This window comes from Pelecanus crispus, chromosome 3 (assembly GCF_030463565.1).
Source record: "Pelecanus crispus isolate bPelCri1 chromosome 3, bPelCri1.pri, whole genome shotgun sequence".
NCBI lineage: Eukaryota > Metazoa > Chordata > Aves > Pelecaniformes > Pelecanidae > Pelecanus > Pelecanus crispus.
The window spans coordinates 35125604-35148830 of NC_134645.1; the positions used below are offsets into that span (position 1 = coordinate 35125604).

Below are 23227 nucleotides of genomic sequence, written 5' to 3' on the forward strand. Positions count from 1 at the left end.
GCCTGAACCTGTGCATGTACACGTTACCTGTTGTGATCGGCCTCTGGGTGTAATTCTGAAGGCCGGCAAATTGTGATCCAGATGGAGTGTGGAGTACTCACTGTGCCAATGGTAGGTAGCAAAACTGATGAAAAGACAGCAAAAATAACCCTGGCGTTCTCCACACACCATCAAAACTTTCAGGACTTACGGGAAGGAATCTCCTTTTCACTACGTGCCTTTCCCACCCACCCCCCACCCCCCCCCAAACTATTTTGATTCATACAAACTCAATATAACTCTTAGGTAGGATGAGCACTGTGTATTATTGTTTTTAAATTGACCAGTCATCATGTAAGGTCCTATCGTTCTGAATATTTTATGAGAAGCTAAGGTTTCCCCAAGGCACCTCTAATAATAAACTTTCTGCAGAAAATTTAGAAAGGATTATGTATTTCAAGGAGGAGCCGGCTGCTTGAAGTAAATTCTCTTGTTGAGTCATTTATTCCCTTAATAGGAATTTTCTGATCTGCTGTCATTCTTGTTCACACACTGGGTGTCACTGCCTCTAAAACACTTGTCATTCTTTAATGGAAACAAAATAGTCATTGCAGTCAGAGCCGCAATGTCATTCCACTACCCCTTGCTGCGTCGGCAATAGTGAAAATGACAGAGCGGCTCTCAGTAGGGGTAATTAAAATGTAAATATTGATATTTTATTATTTGAAATTACTTTCCAGTGCGGCATTTAATATCTCTCCATCTGTGCGGCTCTGTTTAGCGGTCACTTTAGTGCAGCTCTGGGATGCCAAGCGGCGGCTTGATCCCCGTTATGTCAAAATGCTTGTTGCTGCTTAATTTTGATATCTAATTAAGTGGAAAAGTACAGTCCACACTGTAATCCATGGCATCTTAACCAGCTGCTTGGGTATATTTAGAATTAATCTCCACTATGGAATCATCCTAATGTATGCAATTAAGAGTCTGCCGATGGCTAATTAGGTGTATTAGAATCAGGCAGCTTCCTTTTTTTTTTTTTTCTTTCTTTTTTCTCCCTTTTTTTTTTTCCTGTGTGTGGACTGTTGTAGACTTAAGACACAGCCTCCAGAGATGATCTTAATGGTACATATACACTCAACTAGGTAAACTAGAAATTTCATATTCACGTAGGAGAATATGTGCGACTCTCTTCCCCCAAACCAGGGAGACTATAAACATCATTTGAATTTTTTGGCATCTGCAGCACATTAAGAAAATGAACTAACCAGTAGAAAAGTTTTAAAAACTGGGAAGAAGAAGGAAGATGTGTAGGACAGTGTTCTGAGCTGTCATTTTCCTGCCGGAGGGCGGAAGGGTGTATTTATCCAAAATTTTGCAACCTGAAGTTTCTACTTTGGCTATGGAAAGAGATTTTAGCTAGCTCAGCACATACAGGGTTAACACAGATATGTTGATTGGATCGTAAGCATGGTTGTCTCCGTATGCTAATACATTCCAGTATCGGATTCATATTATTAACATGATTGGGGAATTCCTGGAAACCTGACTTTGCCTTATGGAAAGATGGAGGGAGCAGGGATTGCCACAGCTCTCAGTGAGGAAATGACTGGTGGCTTCCCCAAGGGAGCAAAAGGCAAACAGCAGTGACCCAGCACTCTTTGAGGAAAAGCGCTCTCAAAGCAGACCCGCAGAGGTTATTAATAAAAGGCAGTATGTATTAAATGCACAAGAAGTCCCTCCTTTCGGGGGGGGGACGGGGGACGGGACCCAAACCCTGATATAAAATAATCCAACAAACTTGGGTTTGAAGGCTAATGTGCACCAGGCTGAAGAAGCTTGAACTCCAAATTTCTTGATATTCCTAGTCTGCGTGTGCAGTTGCTGGGAGGCTGATGCATACAGAGATTGAAGTGAGCAGTGCCTGAACTAACGCTGATTGTTGTTACTGGATTAGTTATGTTCCTCTCTCAAGTTTGTGGGGTTTTTTTTTTGTTTAGTTCAGTAAAAATTAAAAAAAAGGGAAAAGGGTGGACTTCCTTTATTTAATTGTGTGTGATTGTAGTTTCATTTCTGCTAGCTGAACTCTTTGAAGGATGTAGGTAAGGCATACCACACACAGGATATGGATGTATAGTGATGACTCTTCTAAGCTGAACTGTGTTGCCATTTTCTGGATTGGACATTGAAAGATTCAGCCCTATTCGTGATACTTGTTGTTTTTCATCAACAGTCACTTTACTAATGACGGTATGTATTTTTTATTTTTTCACCCACAAATCTGGCTTTAGTGTACGCATACTCAAATACATATGTTCACAACAGATTGAGGGAAAATTTGTGTGAAATCAATATTTATGTTGAAAATATGATTGATCTTTTTTTCATATAGGCTCAGTGAAAGAAAACAATCAGGGTCATAAATACAGTCCTGCTCCATTTTCTCCCATGCAAATGTCTGGGCACACAGGTGATACCTCCAAATATGCCAGACATTCCGAAAAGCAGATTTCATATAAAATGCTGTACCCCAGCCGCAGACTTCTCAAGTCTAGGGGCAAAGATGGTTTTAGGAGCACGCCATGTCATGTCATTTGCCTCTGCTATCTTCAGTAAGAGGACAACCCCTGCCCCATCATCTAACCAAACCATGTTTGAAGGTTACAATTTAAAGAACTGCAAGAGTTAACTCTAAATAAGCAGATCAGATCACATACGTAGTGCATTAGTAAGATTACCCTCAGGAATCTGCAAGTTCATATTGCTGACCTTAAGGAGACCTACAGCTACATTGGGCCATACTGGACTGCTAGTCTGAATTTTGAAACTTTTTCATTGTCCGTATCTTAGAATTCAAAACCTCACTGCAGAGAAGGTAATGCACAAGGAGTGCCAACTGTCTAACATAAAGGATAAAAAAAAGCAAGCTGTTTACTACTTATCAGGTCTTCCTCTGTTCTCAGAGCATCTAGTGATAAATCAAAATCTAAGTGGTTGGCTTGCTTCTTTTTACTACAAGGTTGGTATGAGTTTGGAGTAAAGCTATTTAAAATAGTGGAAGTTCCAGCGGTAAAACCAACCCAAAGGGAAAATCGGGTATTAATGTGTTTAAATCTGTTGTCTTATATTTTCCTTTTTTCTCGGTGAATGCTGAAATAATAAGGTGTGAAATGAAAATTAATGGAAATAAAGAGTACAGTACTTCAAACCATATGTTTCCAGAAATGCCATTGTAAAGTACTCCACACATGGAGGTCTTACCAAATCTGTCCTGAAGCGAGGGTGACTTCACCAGGTTTTTTTTCATCTTTAAAGTTTCACGGCAGAGTATTAGCAACTGAAGGGGGTTGTGCGAAGTCAGGGACACATTCTTAATCAGTCACATTTTCCAGCTCTTTTCCATTACTATTGCTAAAGCAGCAGCTCACAAGAACTTGTGCTGTAACTAGAAATCAGAAATTTAAAAGTAGGTACCTAGAAATATTTGGGTGGTTACAGAGGGGTGTCTCTGATTTAAGTACTGAAATCAATTTGAACTGTAGTGAGTTACATCTCACTATATGCATCTTACCCTGGGAGGAAATGACAAGCTTAAATTGCTCATGTTTAGTGTTATCATGTAAGGTTTCACAGGGTAAAAGACAAACCAGAAATATTTCTAACTGGTATTTAAATTACATTAACACCTCTTTGTATAGCTTGAGTGAAAGGTCACGCTAGACAAGCAGCATCTTCACTGTTTGTAAATGTCTAATTTGCTGCTTTTAAATTGCTGTGAACTTCAGTTACTTAGTCCTGCTGAATGAATCCAGTGTTGCAAATACTTCTGACAAGCGAATATTTGCTTAGTGAGAATCCATTGTTCGTAATGGATTGAGAGGGACATGCAGTGTGAATGCATTTTTATTGCCGTGCCATCTCTCTGCTGTTTCAGTGAGATGAAAGTAGCGTTGTGATAAAAGCCCTGGGTTTCTTAGTGCTCTGTGTGGCATTTCCCGTCTTACTGGTAGGTGTTAGTGAAAAAGTGCTTATCATAGGCATTTTTTTCATGTTATAAAATATAAAAAAAAAAATGTGTATTTTATAAGAACTTGGACAGCAAGAGTTAGGAATACAAACACACTTAAATAAAACCCGAGAAAGTGCGCTGGCTTGGCTGAAGCCATCCCAGCGCTCTCCGAATGCATTTTGCTTTTTGTACTCAACTCAGAATAATGCTTGGGCACCTCTGTGTGTGCAATCTGATCTGCCCTCTCCTGCGGCCGCCCAGCTAACAGATGGCAGTCAGAACTCCGTAGCGCAGAGCGCGCCGCTCACCACACAGCCCCGGTGCTGCTTTCGCAGTGCTCTACTGTAGGGGCAGGAGGAGATGCTATATAGCAAAGCATCGCTTGGAAAAGGCAGTGGATTTACGGTGTGAAAGTTGCTGGATGAAACTAATTTCTAAATGTAACTTTTAATTGTAGCACATCAGTTCTAACTAGCTTGGAAGCTGAATCCAGCAAACAGCATAGGTTGAGCCCTTGGCTGTATTTCTGATCAATTGTAGTTTGTGCTTTGGGGCTTGATTTTTGATTTTCAAGTTTGGGCAAATACTTGTGCTTTGCGTTTCATGAGCTGACACCTTTCACATGAAAATCCTCTGTCGTACTTAAATTTCAGCTTGCTATGGCATTACGTGGAGTTGTTAGCCCTTTGACCAGGGGCTCCATGAGCAAATGGGTATGAAAAAAAAAAAAAAAAACCAACACCTGAAATAATGGGTTCACCCTGGCACAATGGGTTGTATCTGTTTCTGTTCCAGTTTTCACCAAATTTCATGCGTAATCTGTGAAATATGTTTGGTGATTAGTGAGAACGCTCTCCTGTTTAATGGTTTTCATAACCGCTGAAATGTTTGTGGGTCTTGATACATATTTTTAGACTACAGAGTATTTTGACATGCAATTAAATCAATTTTTTTTTTGATTAATATAATAAAAAGGATCTTTTAATTCAGATCAGAGGGAGATTCAGCTCTAGATGTACCTTAAAAAAATGAATCACGCCGTCTTCTTCCTTGGATTTCTGAGAGAATGACAGTAAGTGGCAGTCAGGCTATGAAGGTTTCCTTCAGCAAATACCGTGATCATGTCTAGAAACTGTTGTGTAGCCCTAGCAGAAATTTCACTGCTGAAATTTCCCTGGCCTTTGTTTACATCCCTGGAAGCCAGCTGAAGTTGTGCGATGGATCCAGGCAAGTGCTGCGTGCGTGCCAGGAAGGGAGAGGAGGGCAGAGTGACAGCTGTACGTCCCAGAGCACACTGGGCCCGGGTCTCATCTTGAAATGGAGTGGAGTTCCTTTACATTCACCTCTGTGCAGCCGGGATAAGCCCTTGGCCCACTGTTTGTCATTTGACCATGAGGCCACACATTCTCTAAATAAAGTAGTCTGGGCTGAAAGAAAAGGGTTTTTTAAAAGTGTTTACAACACCAGTTTGTTCTTTCGGCAGTGGTGACTATGCATCATTTCTGAAATAAGGAAATTGAGCTGGAAACATCAGTACTCATAAAACATTTAGAAGCAAGTTAATCTATCAAAATCAAGTGTAAATAATTTAAAAATCCAACTCTGATATTTCAACTGTGTAAATATATTGAATCTGCAACACACTAGTGAACATGTCATTTTCAAACGCAGCTTTGATTATCAAAAATGTAAATGAAGATATTTGAAGTACAAACCAGGGCAAGCAAGAGCAATATTTTACTTATAAAACTAACAATCACAAAAACAACTGGTAAGTAAATGGGAGGTGATTATCAGAAAAAGTGAGCAACTCCCAGATTTGCCAGCAGTTTCATACCTGGTTTGATCACCTATTCGGATTTCTAAACATGTAACAGAGACGAAGGGAAGTTCATTCCCTGCAAAGTGAAATAAACTAGGATTCAAGTCAGAGTAGCCTGATTTAGGCATCGCATCAGATGTTGAAGGCTGAAAATAACGGTAGGGATGAGTCCAGCCACTGTCTTTTTTTGTCCAGTAGTTCTCGGAGTGCTGTGTGCAAGGCACAGATCTTACTTTGGCACTTGACCATCTGCAGCTGCTTCGCTCTAGCCCCTAGTGAGTTAGTGTCCATGAAGTCCATCTTAATGAAGTAGAGGAAAGGGTCTTCAGGAATATAAAAGATTTACCCTGCTTAGCATGGAGCTGTGTGCAGTGTGAAATAGAGAGCAAGTGGTGCATGTGCTGATAGTTGAAAAGATCTGTGGTTTAAACAGCTCGGTCTAAGAGACTGCAAACTGTCTTTGGAGCTGGCTTGGCGTGCTGAGCGCTGCAGAGCACGGTCAGCTCGCCGCCGCTTGTTCCTATAATAAAAATGCTAGGGCCTTTTTACCTATTTGTTTCTGCTTCCTTTGGGTTTACTGGTATGTGAAAGGAAAAAAAAAAACCAAGCATATGTTCGGTTGTTCAATCAACCTTTTCTGAATCCACACTCGGTGATCTCAGTGAGTCATTACGGCATAATTACACTTTGAGTGTGATACGCTGTTTGTAGAAAAGTATCTATTTTTAGCTGAAGAAACACTACAGTCCCTGAAAGGAGGAGAAAGAAAGAAAAAAAGGACGGAAGAAAATCTGTAACCACCAAATCAGTGCTATTGTTAACTGATATTACGAGACACCCTGTAGATTTACAATGCTTGCGTTCAGCCACATAAAAACCGCACTGAAAAGAATGCCTACCAGGGGTTAAATTCATATGCCTGCGCTGCAGCCTATTTCTGTCAACACTCAGCTCAGGAAATAAACATTTATGCTTTCTGAAATGAAAGTGTATTTTTGAAGACTAGCCGTCAGATATTTTTTGCCCTTCACACTTTCAAATGCTTAGCCTTTTTTGTAAGTTGACTGCAAAGTGCATCAGTTTGCTAGGCAAAAAGAAAAAAAAAAAAAAAAAATCTTGACAAGTGCCCATGGCATCATTGTCAAGCACACGAGTGTCTAGCAGAAGATGGCAGGAGGATTGGCACAAAACATGCTTCCTTCAAGCTTCTTACCTCAGGGGTACCTGACTCTTGAGAAGCCTTTCAATCCCTCCAAATGACGTTATTGCAAACTGTCATCTGGTTTATTTGGAGTGCACTGTATCGCAGATAAACATGCTATTTAACTGCAGGTCAAGGTACAGAGTCATTCTGCTAGCAAATGCCTGAGATACATTAAATGGCATTGACTTGGGGAGGGAGATGGAAAGAGATCAAAGTTGTCACCAATATGGTACACGCTAAAGGGGAAGAAGGTACACAACATTGTATTTTAAAAAGCCATTATGCAGTTCTACATTTAAAACATTGACCTGCAAGACTCTTAAGGATTAAGGAGCCACACAATACACGACAAGGTTCAAAGCCACGCCGTCATGCAGCATCTCAGGGCCATTTGGAAAGAGCTTACAGTTGTACTGGGAAGGCTACCATCGGTCCAGAAAGCTGGAAGTGTATTTCGTCTAATTTGGAGACTTTTTTAAAAATAGTTACATTTTAAAATAGAACACATCCACTTGTCACAGAACATGGTTATCTCGGGAATTCATATAACAACAACTCAGAGAATTGGAGCACAGTTTGGCATGAAATAAGTATAACCTCCTCCAAACAATTAGAAATAAATCTCTGTGTGTAAATACATACAGCTGTGTAATCCAGTCTTTTAACTGGGACTTGGTGAACGTCTATTAAAAGGGCATTGGTGTGATACGAGACACATGCTGGATGCTTTCACATTTTCTGAACAATCAAACCAAAACAAAACCAGGTTAATTACAACTTCCTGCAGCTTTACATTCCCACGAGGGATGCCTTTAAAAGTTGAAACATGCTTTCACTGGGCAGGCTTTCAAGGGGAAGTTACTTCGATGACGAAGAAAATAATCATGTTTATTTGATTTATTATTGGAGAGCAGAACAGTGTGGGTTATATTTACCAGTTTTTCTATAAGGTACAAAATTTCTTTTGATTTTTTTGTGTGTCATATAAAAACAATTAGTATATTTACTGCACCAGAATGCAGAATTTTCAAGAGTGCAGTATAATAAATTATAGGCAGCATCCTATTTTTTTTTCCCCTCACAGGGCATATGTAATTTCCTTTGACTGGGGCACACAATAAATGTTATTGAAACATAGCATTATTTATTAAAAAAAAAAAAAACCAAACAACAAACCTGTACTAAAATAGATAAGTAAATAAAAGAAGGAATTTGGGAGTTCTCAGGAAAAAAAAGAACAGAGAGAAATTGCAGGTTAAACTTTTTTTAATCAAAACTGATTTTATTGCTCTTTGCTTAATTAAACTCCTCAGAAGTGTGTGAAACATTGTTATACCTGAAAAATTGTTAATTTGTAAATCACAGGGACAAAAGGGCTCTACTGCAACTTTAAAGTTTCTATGCACGTAAATGTCAATAGAGTGCCTTCTCCATCATCAGCACTAAATTCACATTGATGCCTCTTTTCTTCTCTGTATTGATCCTTCCATGAGAACGTAGATTTGTATCTGTTAATTAATGCGTCCTGAAACAGCGTTTGTATTAATCAGGCAGATAAGAAAAATTGGATGCCTGCACCCTCATGACAACCGTAAAAGTGCTGGCCCTGATAAAATCGTGGATGGACCTCAATAAAAAAGTTCCTCCTTCCACTCAATAAACTAATCATCCTGCTTTTAATTATTCGGCAGAAAGATGTGTGGAGATTGGAGAATGTGTAAATCTATTTACTAACAGCAGTGTCTGGGAGGGAGAATGGGGCTGTCACAGGACGGTGCTGCAGGCTACGTTCTCTGTCCATCTGCTACTGCAGAAAAACTGGTTCTTGAAAGACGGGAAGGAACAGAAATGTTGAAGCTAATTGAAATCATGAATTCCTCCCTATAACCTTTCAAATGATTATTTCTTCTCCATTTCCCTCTTACTTATTTTAATCGCAGATGTGTTATTCTCCATTGTCACCTCTTCAAGGCTTTCCTGTTGTTGGCTCAGGTTTTGTTGGTTTTTTTTGAAGGCAGAGAGCTACAGTTCTATTACAAGACTCCAAAGACACTAAGAGAAAATGAAAACAAATAAGGAGGGGGAGAAAAAAGAGAGAGAGCGCACGCAGCCCGTTTTATGTTTCATTTTTTATGGATGCCTGGTGGTTTGGATGTGGGGTTTTCTTTTTTATTGTATTAGTTTTGTTGCTTAGTGCTTATAGAGAAAATCTTGTTTGGAGTAGATGCCTTGCAGATTTGCTAGTTTATGATATAGTCCTGCTTGACTGTAACTCTCGACTTTCAAAACAGAAAAATGCATTTAAGTGTAATTGAACGCCAAAAAGAATGTTCTTACAGCGGGAACCCTGTCAAAGGACATGTAAGCAGCTCCATAAACAAGTAAATGAAAGCCTCAGACACGTCTTAAGACCCTTTAAGAAAAGCTTGACTAATCCCCTTTGATGATTTTATTAAGTACTTGTGGTTGATGGTGCCAACTGGCAAACTACTGCATTTCACCAAAGGGCCAGGAAAAGCACTTCCTTTCCCATATTGTTTTGTAGCTGCTAATGTGATTGGGATATTAGCAGTTTGATATCATAAATTAACAGGTACTGTAAACAAGAGTCTGAAAAGGTAAGACAGTAAAGATGTTTGCCCTTAGTGATCCTCTTAGGAAAGCCAGCAGGGGGAAAAAAAAAAAAAAAAAAAGAGCAGAAGTTAAATTCATTAAGAGGCATTTATTAAATTTTTAGTTGCCCTCAGAAAAAGGATGGTGTGACTGCTATTCCGCTGGCACTTTAATATGCCACCCCGTTATTTCAACAAGTGTAGTAGAGGAGGGAGCCATTACAGAAGTAATTAGCATCTTTTCTGAGGAGGGTAGATGTTACTTCCCTTTCCCCGAGGTTAGAGTTCAAAGAGAATTTTCCTCCTTGTGATAAACACCTTATTTATATGAAAACATCAAATCTTCCCTTTTAAAAAAGATTTATTTCCCTCCTAAATTATCCTTCTTTGTTTATGGAAATGACGAGCAGAGTTGCCAGATCCCTGTTTCACAGCATCAGGTTTCAGAACTAAGCATGAGCGTTTCAGAACAAAGACAACATCATACAAATTGCAGACTATCACTGCGGTACTCCCCAAATTAGTAGGATTCTTACAGAGAGAGCCTGCAAATTCCAACTTGTTTATAACGTCATACGTTGATTAGAAAACATTTGATTTTATATTGATTTACTTTCCTGTAGTAGGATGGGGAGGAGAGGCACAAAAGCAGAAGGGGGAATAATAGAGTACGTACATGTTTTATCACAGTGTATATAAAAATAAATGAAAAAGAGGAGCAGATTTCTGACAAATCCAAATGTGCTTAATATTTTTCCTGTATTTTTTTCCTATTCAGGATTCTCCACTTTGTCTCTAGCTGACCAGATGAGCCTTCTGCAGAGCGCTTGGATGGAGATTTTGATTCTCGGTGTTGTATACCGGTCACTTTCTTTTGAGGATGAGCTCGTATATGCTGAAGATTATATTATGGATGAAGACCAATCCAAATTGGCAGGCCTTCTTGACCTTAACAATGCCATACTGCAGCTGGTAAAGAAATACAAGAGCATGAAGCTGGAGAAAGAAGAGTTTGTCACCCTCAAAGCTATAGCACTTGCTAATTCAGGTTGGCAGAGTGGCATGACAGTTGCTACATTTTTAATATGTCACTTTTTTTTTTTCCTCCATAGTACTTTCTGCATGCTTGTTTTAAACACGGGTTTAGAGTAAGAAATTGCTGATCAGACCTTAGTCTAACAGGCAACAGACAAAGCAGTTCAAACTAAGAAGAGCTTTCTGATTCTAAGTAATTGTGGAATATGTTCCTGAGGGAGTGGAGAAAACTGCAGGGTATGATTTGGGGAGTATTTTACAGGCAAACATCCTTTCAGATGAATATTGATATTGTTCTAGATCCATTCCATAATCCAGGAAGTCTAATAATTGCAATGAAATCAAACAGAAAGGATGCATGAGAATATGCTATGTACATTAAAGGCATCTACTGATTTATTTGCTAGGGTGAATTCAGGGTATGGAAGGAGGGATGAAATTCTTATTTAATCTCACAGGGACCACACCTTACCTTACAGATCCTCTGCATTTATGAGAATGCTCCTGCAAAAATTATTAGCTGGGCAGCAAGGGTTAAAAATCTCAGACAGAATTTTTTTTCTGCATTTGAATTTAAAAGTGCTGAAGCAGTGAATACTGTCAGATAAGTAAAAATCGTTTGTGCTTTGTTGTTTTTCCTTTTGTGTCTCCTTAATGCTTTATTGTGGTCTTAAGTCCCTTTTAGCATTTGCATAAAGTTCACGATAGATCCCTCTTTAATGACGTGCCGATCATTAGATACCTGTGTGTCAATAACATGCTCTGATGCTATGTTCCATTGACAGTCACACCGTGCCCCTCCATCTGCTTTTGTTTTGACCCTATCTTTGAACTTTATCTTGGTTGCTGGCCAGTAGTTTTCCCTTTAATTACAAGAAGGAAACTGTCAATAAAATCTGTTAAATGGGATGCAATGAGTGGCTTGAATGGGCGGACGGCTATTTGTTCAAATTCTGCAGCATTCAAGGTATTGACAGTTTGTTTTCTGGGGCCATATGTGACGATCAATCTCAGGCTGGGCTCAGCCGCGCTGAAAAATGAAAAACCAGATTGCTTTTGCTTACTTGTGGATGACGACTTGTGATTTGGCGCGGTCCTAGTGAGATGAGACCTTCTGCCCAAATTGCCCCCCTGAGAGCCAGGACGCGTGACTGTTTTTAGAAATAATTTTTTAATTGATTTTGTAATTAACAGTTCATCTACAATATTGATGCATGAATCCTCAGATTGATAGGAGGGAAATTGTTTTCAACAATGAAGTTGTACTTTCCTATTTGTCTTTGTAATGTGATTTAGCACTCTGCATTTTTAATTGGAAATGTAATTCAAAAACATGCAAAGCCAAAATGCTTATTAGTTTCTTTGTAAAATATTCTCCACCCCACTAACTCTGCCCTTAGTTTTAGAATACTATCTTGTTTCCAGAATAAACAAAATGCTGAAATGCCTCTCAAAGAGCAAAATGATTTTTAATTGAAGATTTATTTATAATTTTTGACCATTGTAAATAGACACTTGAGGATGCTTTGCAGCTACAGGAAGGATTTTTCTCAAAACTGGTCATACTTGATGAACAGAGCAAGAAAGTTATCTGGAATTAGAAGTCTAAATGGAGAAGGTTTTTTTCTTTATTTTGATTCTGTAATTCAAAGACTGAATTAGAAATATTTCTATAGTTTAATTGATAAAAAGGATAAGGACCGTGAATACAGGGATATGGTCCTAAAAATAACCACTCACCCCTTTTTTTTCCCCCCCCAAAAAAAGACATGCAGTGTTTAAGTAATACTGCTGCCAAAAAGAAGTTTAGTCATACATTGTGCATATAGTGTGTCAAAATCATCTGTAGCTTCATTAACTTCACTGGGAATTACAACCAGGATAATGTCAGAGATAAATGCAATTCAGCATACTAAAATTCAGGGCACATTCAGCTGAAAACATTTCCTTCCCTCACTCATCTTAAATGAAATACAATTGCTATTTTAAAAGCAAACTGTTGGAAGGAGGAGTTAAAAAGCAGCCCAGCCATTCAACTTCCCCTTCAACAGAATGTTTTGACTACTGACATTCAGCGTTTCAGCTTCAGGTTGTACATGCAGTGGATACCAAACTTCTATCAACTGTAGCTACTCTAACCTGTAGGTGTAAAATAGCACCCGCAGAAATTACAGCCCATCAAAGAATATCAGACCCCTAGTGTTTCAATTTACTAATGCCGCTAAAATTAAAGTAAAATTAAAGTAAAATTAAAGTTTTTGTCTTTTTTTATAGACAAAACCAGAAATAGCTAATTTTCACATAACTATGAACTTGATTAATACAAATGCAGCTATAGCCGAAAAAAAGAAAGAAAATGCCATTATAAAATCAGCCAGTTAGCAATTCACATTTTAATATATTTTGTTGCTACATCTGCTTTTATCCAAAACTTCCACTATTTATTTTGCCAGTTTAAAATATAGTAGCCTTTTTATAGCTGTAGAGAGAATGGATGAAGTATAGTAAGAAATCTTAGGCGTTTCAGACATTTTTGCCATATCCGCACTGTCTAGAAAGATTCCCAGGTTGACTCTACTGTAAACAGTAGACAAAGATGGTTTTATAGCTCTGTATCTTTGTTAGTGATTTATGATGCAGTGTCATAGTACTTTCCTGGCTGGTGTATAGAAGCAGGAAAAAGAAATTGTAGATTGTCTTCATATTGATTGTATTTTGTTTGAATAAATACCACAAGCTTTGTTTTGGCCAACAAATCTCAGTTATCGTGAGCATTAAAACACCCCAACTGCTAACTTTCCTTTAGGCCTACAAAGTCTACGTGTGCAGTTCTCGATCTGAGATAATCCTGCCACTTGGTTTCTAAAAGGTGGGCAGGAGGAGCTGTTTCTCAGGGAGATTCTCTGACAGCCGTTTCCAAATGTTCCCTTTGCGGGGTTGGCCAATGCAACGCCGCTTCTATGAATTTCCAGAAATGCAAGACGTATCCACCTTGTAGATTGTCACTGATTTCAAACGAGTGCATATAGCATCTGAAAAGTTTAAATACATATATAGGAGCACAATAATGAAACGTATAGACATTTCAGTCCTGTGTACATTAAAGTCTATCCAGGCATGGTTTCAAGAGTTAAGTTTAATATGTAGTGCTTAATATGGAATTTATCAGGTTAGTTGTAAACGTCTGCATTGATTTGATAGTAATTAATACAACCTTTATGCTTGAACTCCAGAGAAGTCCCTCTCACCGTGGCGTTACCCTTGTCCCGTCAGTATCATGAGTTCCTTCTGTCTTTCTCTACCTCCTCTACGCAAAAGCAAGTTAGCTACCTTGAAGCTGCAGGATGCAACTGCCCCGCGTTCCACCTCACACCGCCCAAATGAAGCAAGCTGGCACCAATGAGTGCTTTGTTTACCCACGCAGAAAATCAACTTTGAATGGTTTCCAAAACATGCATGTACCAATTACTTCCTCTTGCGTAAGGGAAGGTGAAATATTTACAAAATACGTTTGAAGTGTACACAAGTGCGCACATGCACATGTGAACACTCCAACACATAAAAGATGACCTACTTGTCTCTTTTGTGTTAGAAAATGCTTTCATGTATCGATTAGGTAATACTAAACAGGGAGTTGCAGGTGAGCAGTTTTTTGAAAATTGCCTAATCAGTAAGGACTTAAATTGTGCCTTCAGGCCAAATGTTGCAGAAAAGCTTAGGAGTCACAACTGAGACCAGGTTTTTAAGAGAAGCTCAGTTCCCATCTTAAGACCTAACATAAGGAGCTAGAGTGTCAAAATACATTAGCACATTTGAAAATCTTATCCGTGTGTATCTGCCTAATAGGCTGCTGGCATCTTGAAAAATCTGACCCAAATGTGGATGCTAGGCACTTAAAAGTATAACCATGTGCACTGTTGAAAATTTAATCTTAAATGCTAATACTGTCTGTCCAGCCTGTACCACCACAAGGAGAAAAGGACCTCTGCTCACTATCACAATTCCTGGTCTCTCTTATTAACTCTCCTAAAAAAAACCCAGCACCCTTTCAGTACTGAAGGAGTGAGAACCAAGAAGTATCTTGTACATTTTAGTATATGAAGCACAGATCAACACTAATGCCAGTAAAGTTACACGATGATCTATCCTGGTAAAAAAAATTAGTTCATTCATACAACTTACTTAGCTTTCCAGCCACCAAAAAAAAGTGTACTCGGAACACTAGCCTATCACCATTAAATAATATTATCATAATAAAAATTAATTGGTAGAATCCTATAAATCACTTATTCTACAGGACATCATCTTTATTCCCAGTATAGACTGTGGCTTATCTTTTGTCACAATGTACTGTATTTAGTTTCTAATAATGTCAATTTTTTCATTTTATTTTATTTAATCATCTTGTTAGCGTTAGAATTCATGATTAATATGTATCTATCGTGAATAGGCATATATAAAATAGATATATACAGCTGTGTGTTATTGGTGTGTTACCAATGTTAATTTTGCCAAATAGAAGTAGCAAGGTCTGTTAACTCTTTCATGTCATTTTGTATAGAGAGTGGTACAGCACAGAAACAAACCTTCAGAAAAGCAAGTTGCCACTATAGTCAGAGTTTTCGTGTTGCTTGAACACAGTTCTTCCTCATACTCCATTTTCATGTAATCAGATAGATGGCACCCACAATTCTTGGAGAAAAATAAATAACACTGCTACCATTTGCTTAATGGTAGGAGAGATAATTAATGGTTTAATTTTTATTTATTTTTTCTTTTTCTGGTAGCTGAATAACTCAGTTACGAAATAGGTGGATGTTATTTACGTGTTAGCAGCCTGAGACTCACGAAGGGCAAGAAGCGAGGCCAGCCCAGTGGCCAGCGGGAGGACGGAGCCCCGGGTTCCTTCCTGCTGGGGCAGGACTGCAAGGGGAAGAAGCTGTGCTTCTGCCAAGGGCCAGCTCTGCGCTGGCAGGCGGATTTTCTGGGTAGGAACGCAACGGTATGAACCGTTGTGTCACCAGTGCAATTGCTAGTATCCACTGTTATTCATCCTGCTTTTCCACAGCACTAAACTAGTGGCTCTCGATGGTAATTATGGCAATTACTTATATCTTGTAGTGGATAAAAAGGATTTTGAAGCATTCATTCAACATTTTCTTTTAGTTGGTATCTAACCCCCCCCCCCGCCCCAGCTCTGTCATTGGAGTTCCCCTTTTTCAGAGTTTTAGTAGCCCTATTGAGTAGGTACTCAAACCAGTTCATAGTATGCAATTTGTTCTGCACTGCAGAAATACTCCTTTATTTATTGCCCTCACTGCCTATCCTAGTGGAAAGTAAGCCATTTCAGGAATAAAAAAAAAGGTGGTTTACTATGTTTTAACTTCCCTTGTGCCTGTGGTTTTAGTTCACTGCTAATCCAGTTAGCCCCTGAAATAAATAGGCGTGTTCCATGAAGTAATTTCTTTCCTTACTACATCTTTGTTTCCTACCATGTTGTAAAAAACTGTTTTGAGGCTTCAGTTTTCGTGTTTCTCCTTAAAAGTAGGCCAAAGTAGTGCAATCCAGACTAAGACCTTGTTCGCTAAAATCAATAATATAAGCCTTTGTTTTACTTTTTTGGTTTCCACTGCCTATAATTCCTATGGACAAGGAATGCTTAATTTATGCCGCTTTAATTTCCAACATGTATTCCAATTGAAGTGTCTGTTTCCAATAGAATAATCCAGATGTCAGATCATTTTTGCTGTACTCTTTTGGAAGGGAAAAGATTCTGTTTGTCTATGTGCTTGTCTCTTAGCCTAACCACAGGGACCCCAGCAAATAGTTCTGTTTAGGAAAGACAAGCAAATAGGTGGTCAAAATTAAGTATATTTGTTGGCCCTACCCCAGGAGGACCAAAGTGTAAGGATCCAGGGCAATTTCAATTCTAGACTGGAAAAGGATGGGAATTCTTGCTGGGTGAAGGCAACAACAACCTAGTTTGATTTGCTATCGGCAATTTCTATGGGTTGCTTCTATCTTAAGTAATATGCTTTTCAAAATGGCACTGTACTGTGTTTCTCATAAAAATGATACAGAAACACAGTGTGGGCAAGCACTTTGCAAAAATGCATGCTTCCCTGGCGTACATTTCAGGCAGGAGAGGAAGGGGTTCTGTAATTCTGAGAACAGTTCACCCGCCAATAAACACTGCGGTGGTTTTGGTGGGGTTTTTGGATTGGCAATACAATCTAGATAATAAATTCCTCTTACTTGAGACATAATCCAGAGTAGGATTTTGTTGTCTCTATGTAAAGCAACAACCGTTTTGCCTGCTGGTCTTACTCTTCATCCCATCCAGTTCTTCCAGGATCCTACAACTTTCTAAACTGATTTATCTGGTTTGGGTTTGTGAACTGCTCAGCTATACAGAATCACAAACATCACAGCGACTGCCGTCTTTCAAGTACTTGTTGATATTTGCCTCTCTGATGTGCTTTATCAGCATCTTAATGCGTGCGTTTGCTGCTGCATACTCCCTGCTGTTTGATTCACTATAACAATTTCTTCCTTTATGCTGCCTGAATTTTCTGACATGAAGAAATACTTCATTTGAGACCCCTGGGTTTCTACCGCTTCTTAGTGATGTTATGTACAAAATACATACATACCAGCCTTTACCTTTCCTCAGAGCAGTTTTTTGAGAGGTCTCCTTGCCCCTCGGTTCAGGTGCTTTCCGATCTTTAGCTAGTTGTCGCCATTTGTGGTGTGTTCTAAATAATTCCTGGGTGGCTGGATGTTTATTTGCTGCATTTGAGATGAAGCTTGAATTTTAAATGAGGTAGATTGTAATCTGAATTTCTATCTGGACCTTGAGGTGTTTTTCTTGGACGAGAACTCTAGTTTTCTCCCATTTCTGCGCAACGATACAATCAATCAGCTGATCAAAAGAGGTACAATTCTATTTTCCCATCCTGTGATGGTGAAAGAAAGCATTTGCAAGGGTAGAACGAGATTCTCAAAGCAGAGCTCAATGAGTTGATGTCCTCATTTGTTGATCTCGCTCTCTCCCATCGCAGCACCGACCAGTAACAATTTTTCCCCCTTCTAGACTGAAACCCCATATCAACAAGTCTTGTGTTTGTCTGTTGAGGTCTTCAGTTTCACCAGCCTGGGATCCTTTTTTTTGCAGGGCATTTAAGATCAAATCCTGCTTGCTTTCAAATGACAACATTTTTAAATTACCCTGTTGAATTTCATTCTTTGTATAGGCACTGATTTTTAAGTGTATTACATAAAAGTCTATTTTTTAGGGTTTTTCTTGCTATCGGAAGAATATTCAAAAACTTTGTACCTAACATAATTGAATTTCATATTGACTGTGGAATTATTTCTTTGTTTCTGGATTGTCAGACAGACTCTGTGTTTCCTTAAATTATAGTGGTTCTTGTTGACATTGCCCTCTCTTACTAGTGAGGGTTGGGTTTATCAGCAATAAGTTAACCTGCTCTGAATTCACTTCTACATCTGCCAGTCTGTAGTTACTGAAAAGATTTCTCTTTTCTTTTATTTTTCCTCCTCTTTTCCCCTTGGCTAGTTCAGCGTTTTCAACCATTTTCCTTATTTTCAAAGGCTTACGCCTGAGGGATTAAGATCTACATTCGTTTAATATCAGGAATAAAGTGGAAGTTACAAACTGCAAGGCTAAAACTTGAAGAAGGATCTCTGTAGAGATTAATATTTTCCTGAGCGATCTGCAAGCTGAATCATGGTCTAATTAAATAGCACAGATTTAGTAAGTTTGCATTTAAACATTAGCAGACCCTAGAATGGGTAAAGCTGAAGTGAGTTTGAATCTTTTCTGTAAATGGGAAGTTAAATAATCATAGTAATTTGATTAAATAATTGTTAAATCTGTCAAGCTAAATCACCATTTTAAAAGAAGAGTTTGAAGTCTTAATCACTGTTTGGAAGTGCCCCTCTCTCTGCTCTTTTTTCTTACCTCATTTCCTGTGACAAAATCTGTTTCCCAAGGCACAGCTTCCTCAACTCTGCTCCATGAATGGTTGTTTGGCAGCGGAGTGCTTGTGTCAGGCCAGTGGACAGCGTGCTGGTCACGTTCTTCCCAACTGCTAAATGGATTTCAAAGACAGCAACAAATACATTTAATGCCTTACTACTATTACTTTTCTACGTAAACAATTGCTCTGTTTACTGGAGGGATGGTATACAATCACCCCTGCAAGGAGAGGATAAGATCCCTTTTTTAAGATGTCCACACAGTGGAAGAGTTCAAGAGCATGGAGTGTAATACCTGTATCAGAGGGCAGGTTTTGATTCACCTTCCGTTCTTGCCTTTTCTAGGGGCGTTCTCTTCCTCTTTTCCCTCCTCACTCAGTTTCTGTGTAAGAATTATGTAGTGCAGATATATTCCTAACGCTGCAGGCCCAATGGCTATCCAAACTGCAGAGTTAAAGATCTCAGGCAAGTTTCATCTCTGTGAGAAAAATTTATTAGTCCGGACTCTCTCTGTGTATTTGCCAGTTCAAACATTGTCGCGGTTACAATTGCTGATTCTGGGAAGAATCAGACCAGTTTTGTAGAGGGTTAAAAACTAAACATTTATTGTCAGGTTCTCCAGAACGATCATATGGTGGAAATAAACAAAAACAAAAAACCCACAAAAAAGACCCCAAGAACTTGGTGAGACTTTGACTCGCCAAGCATTTTGTTGCTGCTAAAATGATCCTGTCTGGTTCCCCAGCAAATCTGGCCCTGGCACGGTGGGTCTGGGGAGAGGAGGAAAAGGTGTGTAATTTCTGCACAAACTGTGCATGGTTTGTAGAAAAATTATGTGGAGTAGTGCATCGTGTGTTCTACAGCACAACAGTGAATATCCAAGGACTAAAGAGTCAGGGAGTGAAGATGACAATTTGTTTGGAGTTTACATTCCAAATTAAGCCCGGTGGTCGGACGCTATGCTTAAGACATCAGTCACGTTTGTATGAGTGTGTGTTAGCATGTCTGTGTCGATAATATCTGTTTGTAGGACACAGAATTCAGGGATTTTTTTCTTATTGACACAGAATTATTTAATAGAAATGCCGTATTAGAAAACTATCAAAAATGTATGGATTTGGGGACTGGTCTCACATTAATTAGAACTAAATTTTGCTAGAGGTAATATTTCCCTGTCATCTTTTTTATAGTGTTGTAGCTTTCTTTTTCCCTAAGAGAGATATTTTTGCATTTCTCTGCTTTCAGCACAGTGCACCTTGGTGTGCAGTATCAGATCCCTGCAGCGTATGTCTTAACTGCATGCTTCTTAGAGCATGTATTCGCTAAGACTCAGAATTATTAAACATGTAAAATTCCCATAGGACTCCATTATGTGTAATTAACAGATAAACTGTCATCAGAATCAATAAAACGTGCTAAATGATCCAAACTTGTATATAATTAAGTGTCTGTTTTAGAGCAGGAGCTGTAACTTTTATTTTTTCTCTTTTCAATTTGCACATTTGTTTTGACAATAGAAGCTGGAACATTTTTGTTAACCTGTTACTTACTGGTTTGTGTTTTGGTTTACATGTTTGTGTTTGAAAAGAGAGAGGTATTTAGTATCTGGCCTAATTATCTGAGGAAATAGTTACACGTCAGCTTTTAGGAAATGACTCTTAGGTGCATCTTAATTCTCTGAATGTAATTCAGATATTTGAAGCACGTGCAAAATTTGATGTTGTTATCATCAACAGGGTAAAACACGAGGCTCTGTCAAAATACTGATCCATCAGACTGCTTAACGCATTCTTCACCATCCATCTCCTCAGTCGTTACTCTGTCTGAGAACAGGAGCTTTATTCCGAAATCAAAAATTAAGATGCAAGGCAGCACTGGACTAACGAGAGTTTTCAAGGATATACTTTCATAATGCCGTGTCCCAGTTTCACCCTGAGCTAAGCTTGCACAGCGTAGCCTATCCCCCTCGGACTTGCACCCCTTTGCAGCAGTTATATTTTCATACGGTGTTTTATTGGCTCCATAAGTCTGTCGACCATCCAAATTTTGGTAGCTGATAGGGGCTGTTTGGTGGCCTCTTTCACCTATGACTGTTCTTCCTTACTTACATTCACCTCACTTTGGACCACATCAGGGGTTTTTTGGCATTTATGACTACATAAAAGTCAGAGAATTAGGGCTGCTTGTCCGAAGTCATCTCAGCATGGTCCAGTAACTGCGTGTTCTCAGGGACGTCTTCCCTTTCTGTATCTATGCTGTTGAGGGTTTTACAGTTCTTTCAGTTAGATCTTTCCTTTTTATTTCACACTTCCGTTGCTTTAATCTTTTCGGGTCATGTAGCAGTTTAGTTTAGTTCCTGGTATGCATTGTGTCTAGGCTTGTCGCTCAATACTTACACCACCAAAACATCTCACCTGGAAAGGTACAGGGCGAGGTGCTTGCTTTGAGTGGTTTAGAGAAAATGCAAAACCCCGACAATAACAAGATAAACCACCCTCTGAGTGGGTGGGAGAGAAGGATTACACCTTGTAGGAGATGAACAAAAGCTGTTCAGGAACATACTAAGTGTTGCCTGTCTGTCTGAATGTGCCTGAGGGAGAAGAAAAATTGCTAAACCCATCAGGAAATCACATCGAACCTGCTTTTCCCTTGCGTCAGTGCAGTGGTCCTAATCCCGCGATTAGTGTCTCTGAGCGGTGGGTGATGACCACGGCTTCCAGCTCCACAGCCTTGGAGCCTGGCACACGATTGTACCGAGCTTTTCCACAGTAGGGCAGTCATTCTCGCTTCCCTGATGAAACGCAGACCTCGATTCATACAGCCCTTTGGCGCTAGCATTTCTTGAAAGCGGTAACTGTAAGAGACGGTTTACAGCGAGGGTGGCTGCTTTACTTGTTTGAGGGGGATGAGGAGAAGGATTACTTACAGAAGAGTTAATTATACATTTGTAGTTCCACAGCAGCTCCAGATATTTTCCTGCAGGTCAATACAGAAATCAGTGGGTCATTATCTTCCTTCTTTGTGAAAGAGGATGGACAGAACTAGTGAAAGCGTTGTGCAGCCATAGTTTTATCTGACTTTCGGCACACCGGACTGAAACCTCCTGTTGCTCCTTTGTTTTGCAGACTCAATGCACATAGAGGATGTTGAGGCAGTGCAGAAACTTCAGGACGTCTTACATGAGGCTCTGCAGGATTATGAGGCCGGGCAGCACATGGAAGACCCACGTCGCGCAGGCAAGATGTTGATGACTCTCCCGCTTCTGAGGCAAACCTCCACCAAGGCTGTGCAGCATTTCTACAACATCAAACTGGAAGGCAAAGTCCCCATGCACAAACTTTTTTTGGAAATGCTGGAGGCCAAGGTCTGACTAAAGCATCATGGGCTTCCCCATCATGCACGTTTTAAAAAAAAAAAAAAAAAAAAAAAAAAAAAAAGGGAAAATAAACAGGATAATAATGGCAAAGAAACTTAGTGTTTAATTAAGGAAAAAATGACTGCACTGATATTTAGCAGCAAGACTGTGAAGCAGCTTTCAACTTTTTCTTCTGTGTCTTTCTGATGCAGTTTTCCTTTTCCTTTTCTCTCTTTTCCTTTCTGTTCTTTCCTTTCCTTTTTCCTTTTCTCTTTTTCCTTTGCTGCTGAACTTTTTAAAAGAGGTCTCTAATTGAAGAGAGATGGAAGCCAGGCCTGCCAAAGGATGGAAATCCATAATATGGATGCCAGTGAACTTATTATGAACCATAATGTCCCCAATGACAAAGGAATCAAAGAGAGAGCCACCGTACCTAGCAGTACAGTACAACACGATGAACTGACTGAATGCAGTATTAGATTTCATAGGAGCAGTCTCTAATTAGACGACTAAGCGACGATGCATCGGCTGCTTCTTATCATTGCATTTTCCATCTAGATCAGTTACAGCCATTTGATTCCTTAATTGTTTTTTCAAGTCTTCCAGATATTTCTTAGGTTAGCTACAATGTAACTTTTTCAGGGAATAGTTTAAGCTTTATTCATTCATGCAATACTAAAGAGAAAGAAATACTGCATTTTTGTGCTGGCTTGAACAATGATGAACAATAATGAAGGACAAATGAATCCTGAAGGAAGATTTTTTTAAATGTTTTGTTTCTTCTTACTAACGGAGATTTTTTTGTACCAGCTTTACCAGTTTTCAGCCATTTATTAATGTGGGAATTTATCTTACTAAAGCAATAGTCGAAGGGAAGGTGCATATTATCACGGATGCAATTTATGTTGTGTGCCAGTCTGGTCCAAAACATCCAGTTTCTTAACATGAGCTCCAGTTTATAACTAAATGTTCACTGACTCAAAGGATTAGATTACACCTACAGTATATCCGAGTAGTCTAACATATAAATACTCCATGTCAAATACCAATCTGTAACGGTGTTAGGAGACAGCGACTGTACAGAGGTATAGTTGCTACGTGATTTCTAACTGCTTCAGTTGCAAATGAACGAGATACTGCCTGTTTGCAAAATTATAACCTCACTCGCAGAAAACCCTACGAACCAATAGTAGCTTAGAGGCAATAAGGCAAA

The 23227-nt window shown here is 39.1% G+C and overlaps 1 protein-coding gene across 7 annotated transcripts in view; it reads left to right on the plus strand.

Annotated features, from left to right (window-relative positions):
* ESRRG (estrogen related receptor gamma) overlaps positions 1–22029 on the plus strand; it is a 378341-nt gene extending 356312 nt beyond the window's left edge. For all 7 annotated transcript variants that reach the window (XM_075707322.1, XM_075707323.1, XM_075707324.1 and 4 more), the window contains 2 exons: positions 10402–10671; positions 21785–22029. In XM_075707322.1, the coding sequence (XP_075563437.1) occupies positions 10402–10671; positions 21785–22029 (515 nt within the window). The remainder of the gene's footprint in view (positions 1–10401; positions 10672–21784) is intronic.
* Positions 22030–23227: the final 1198 nt, after the last annotated feature.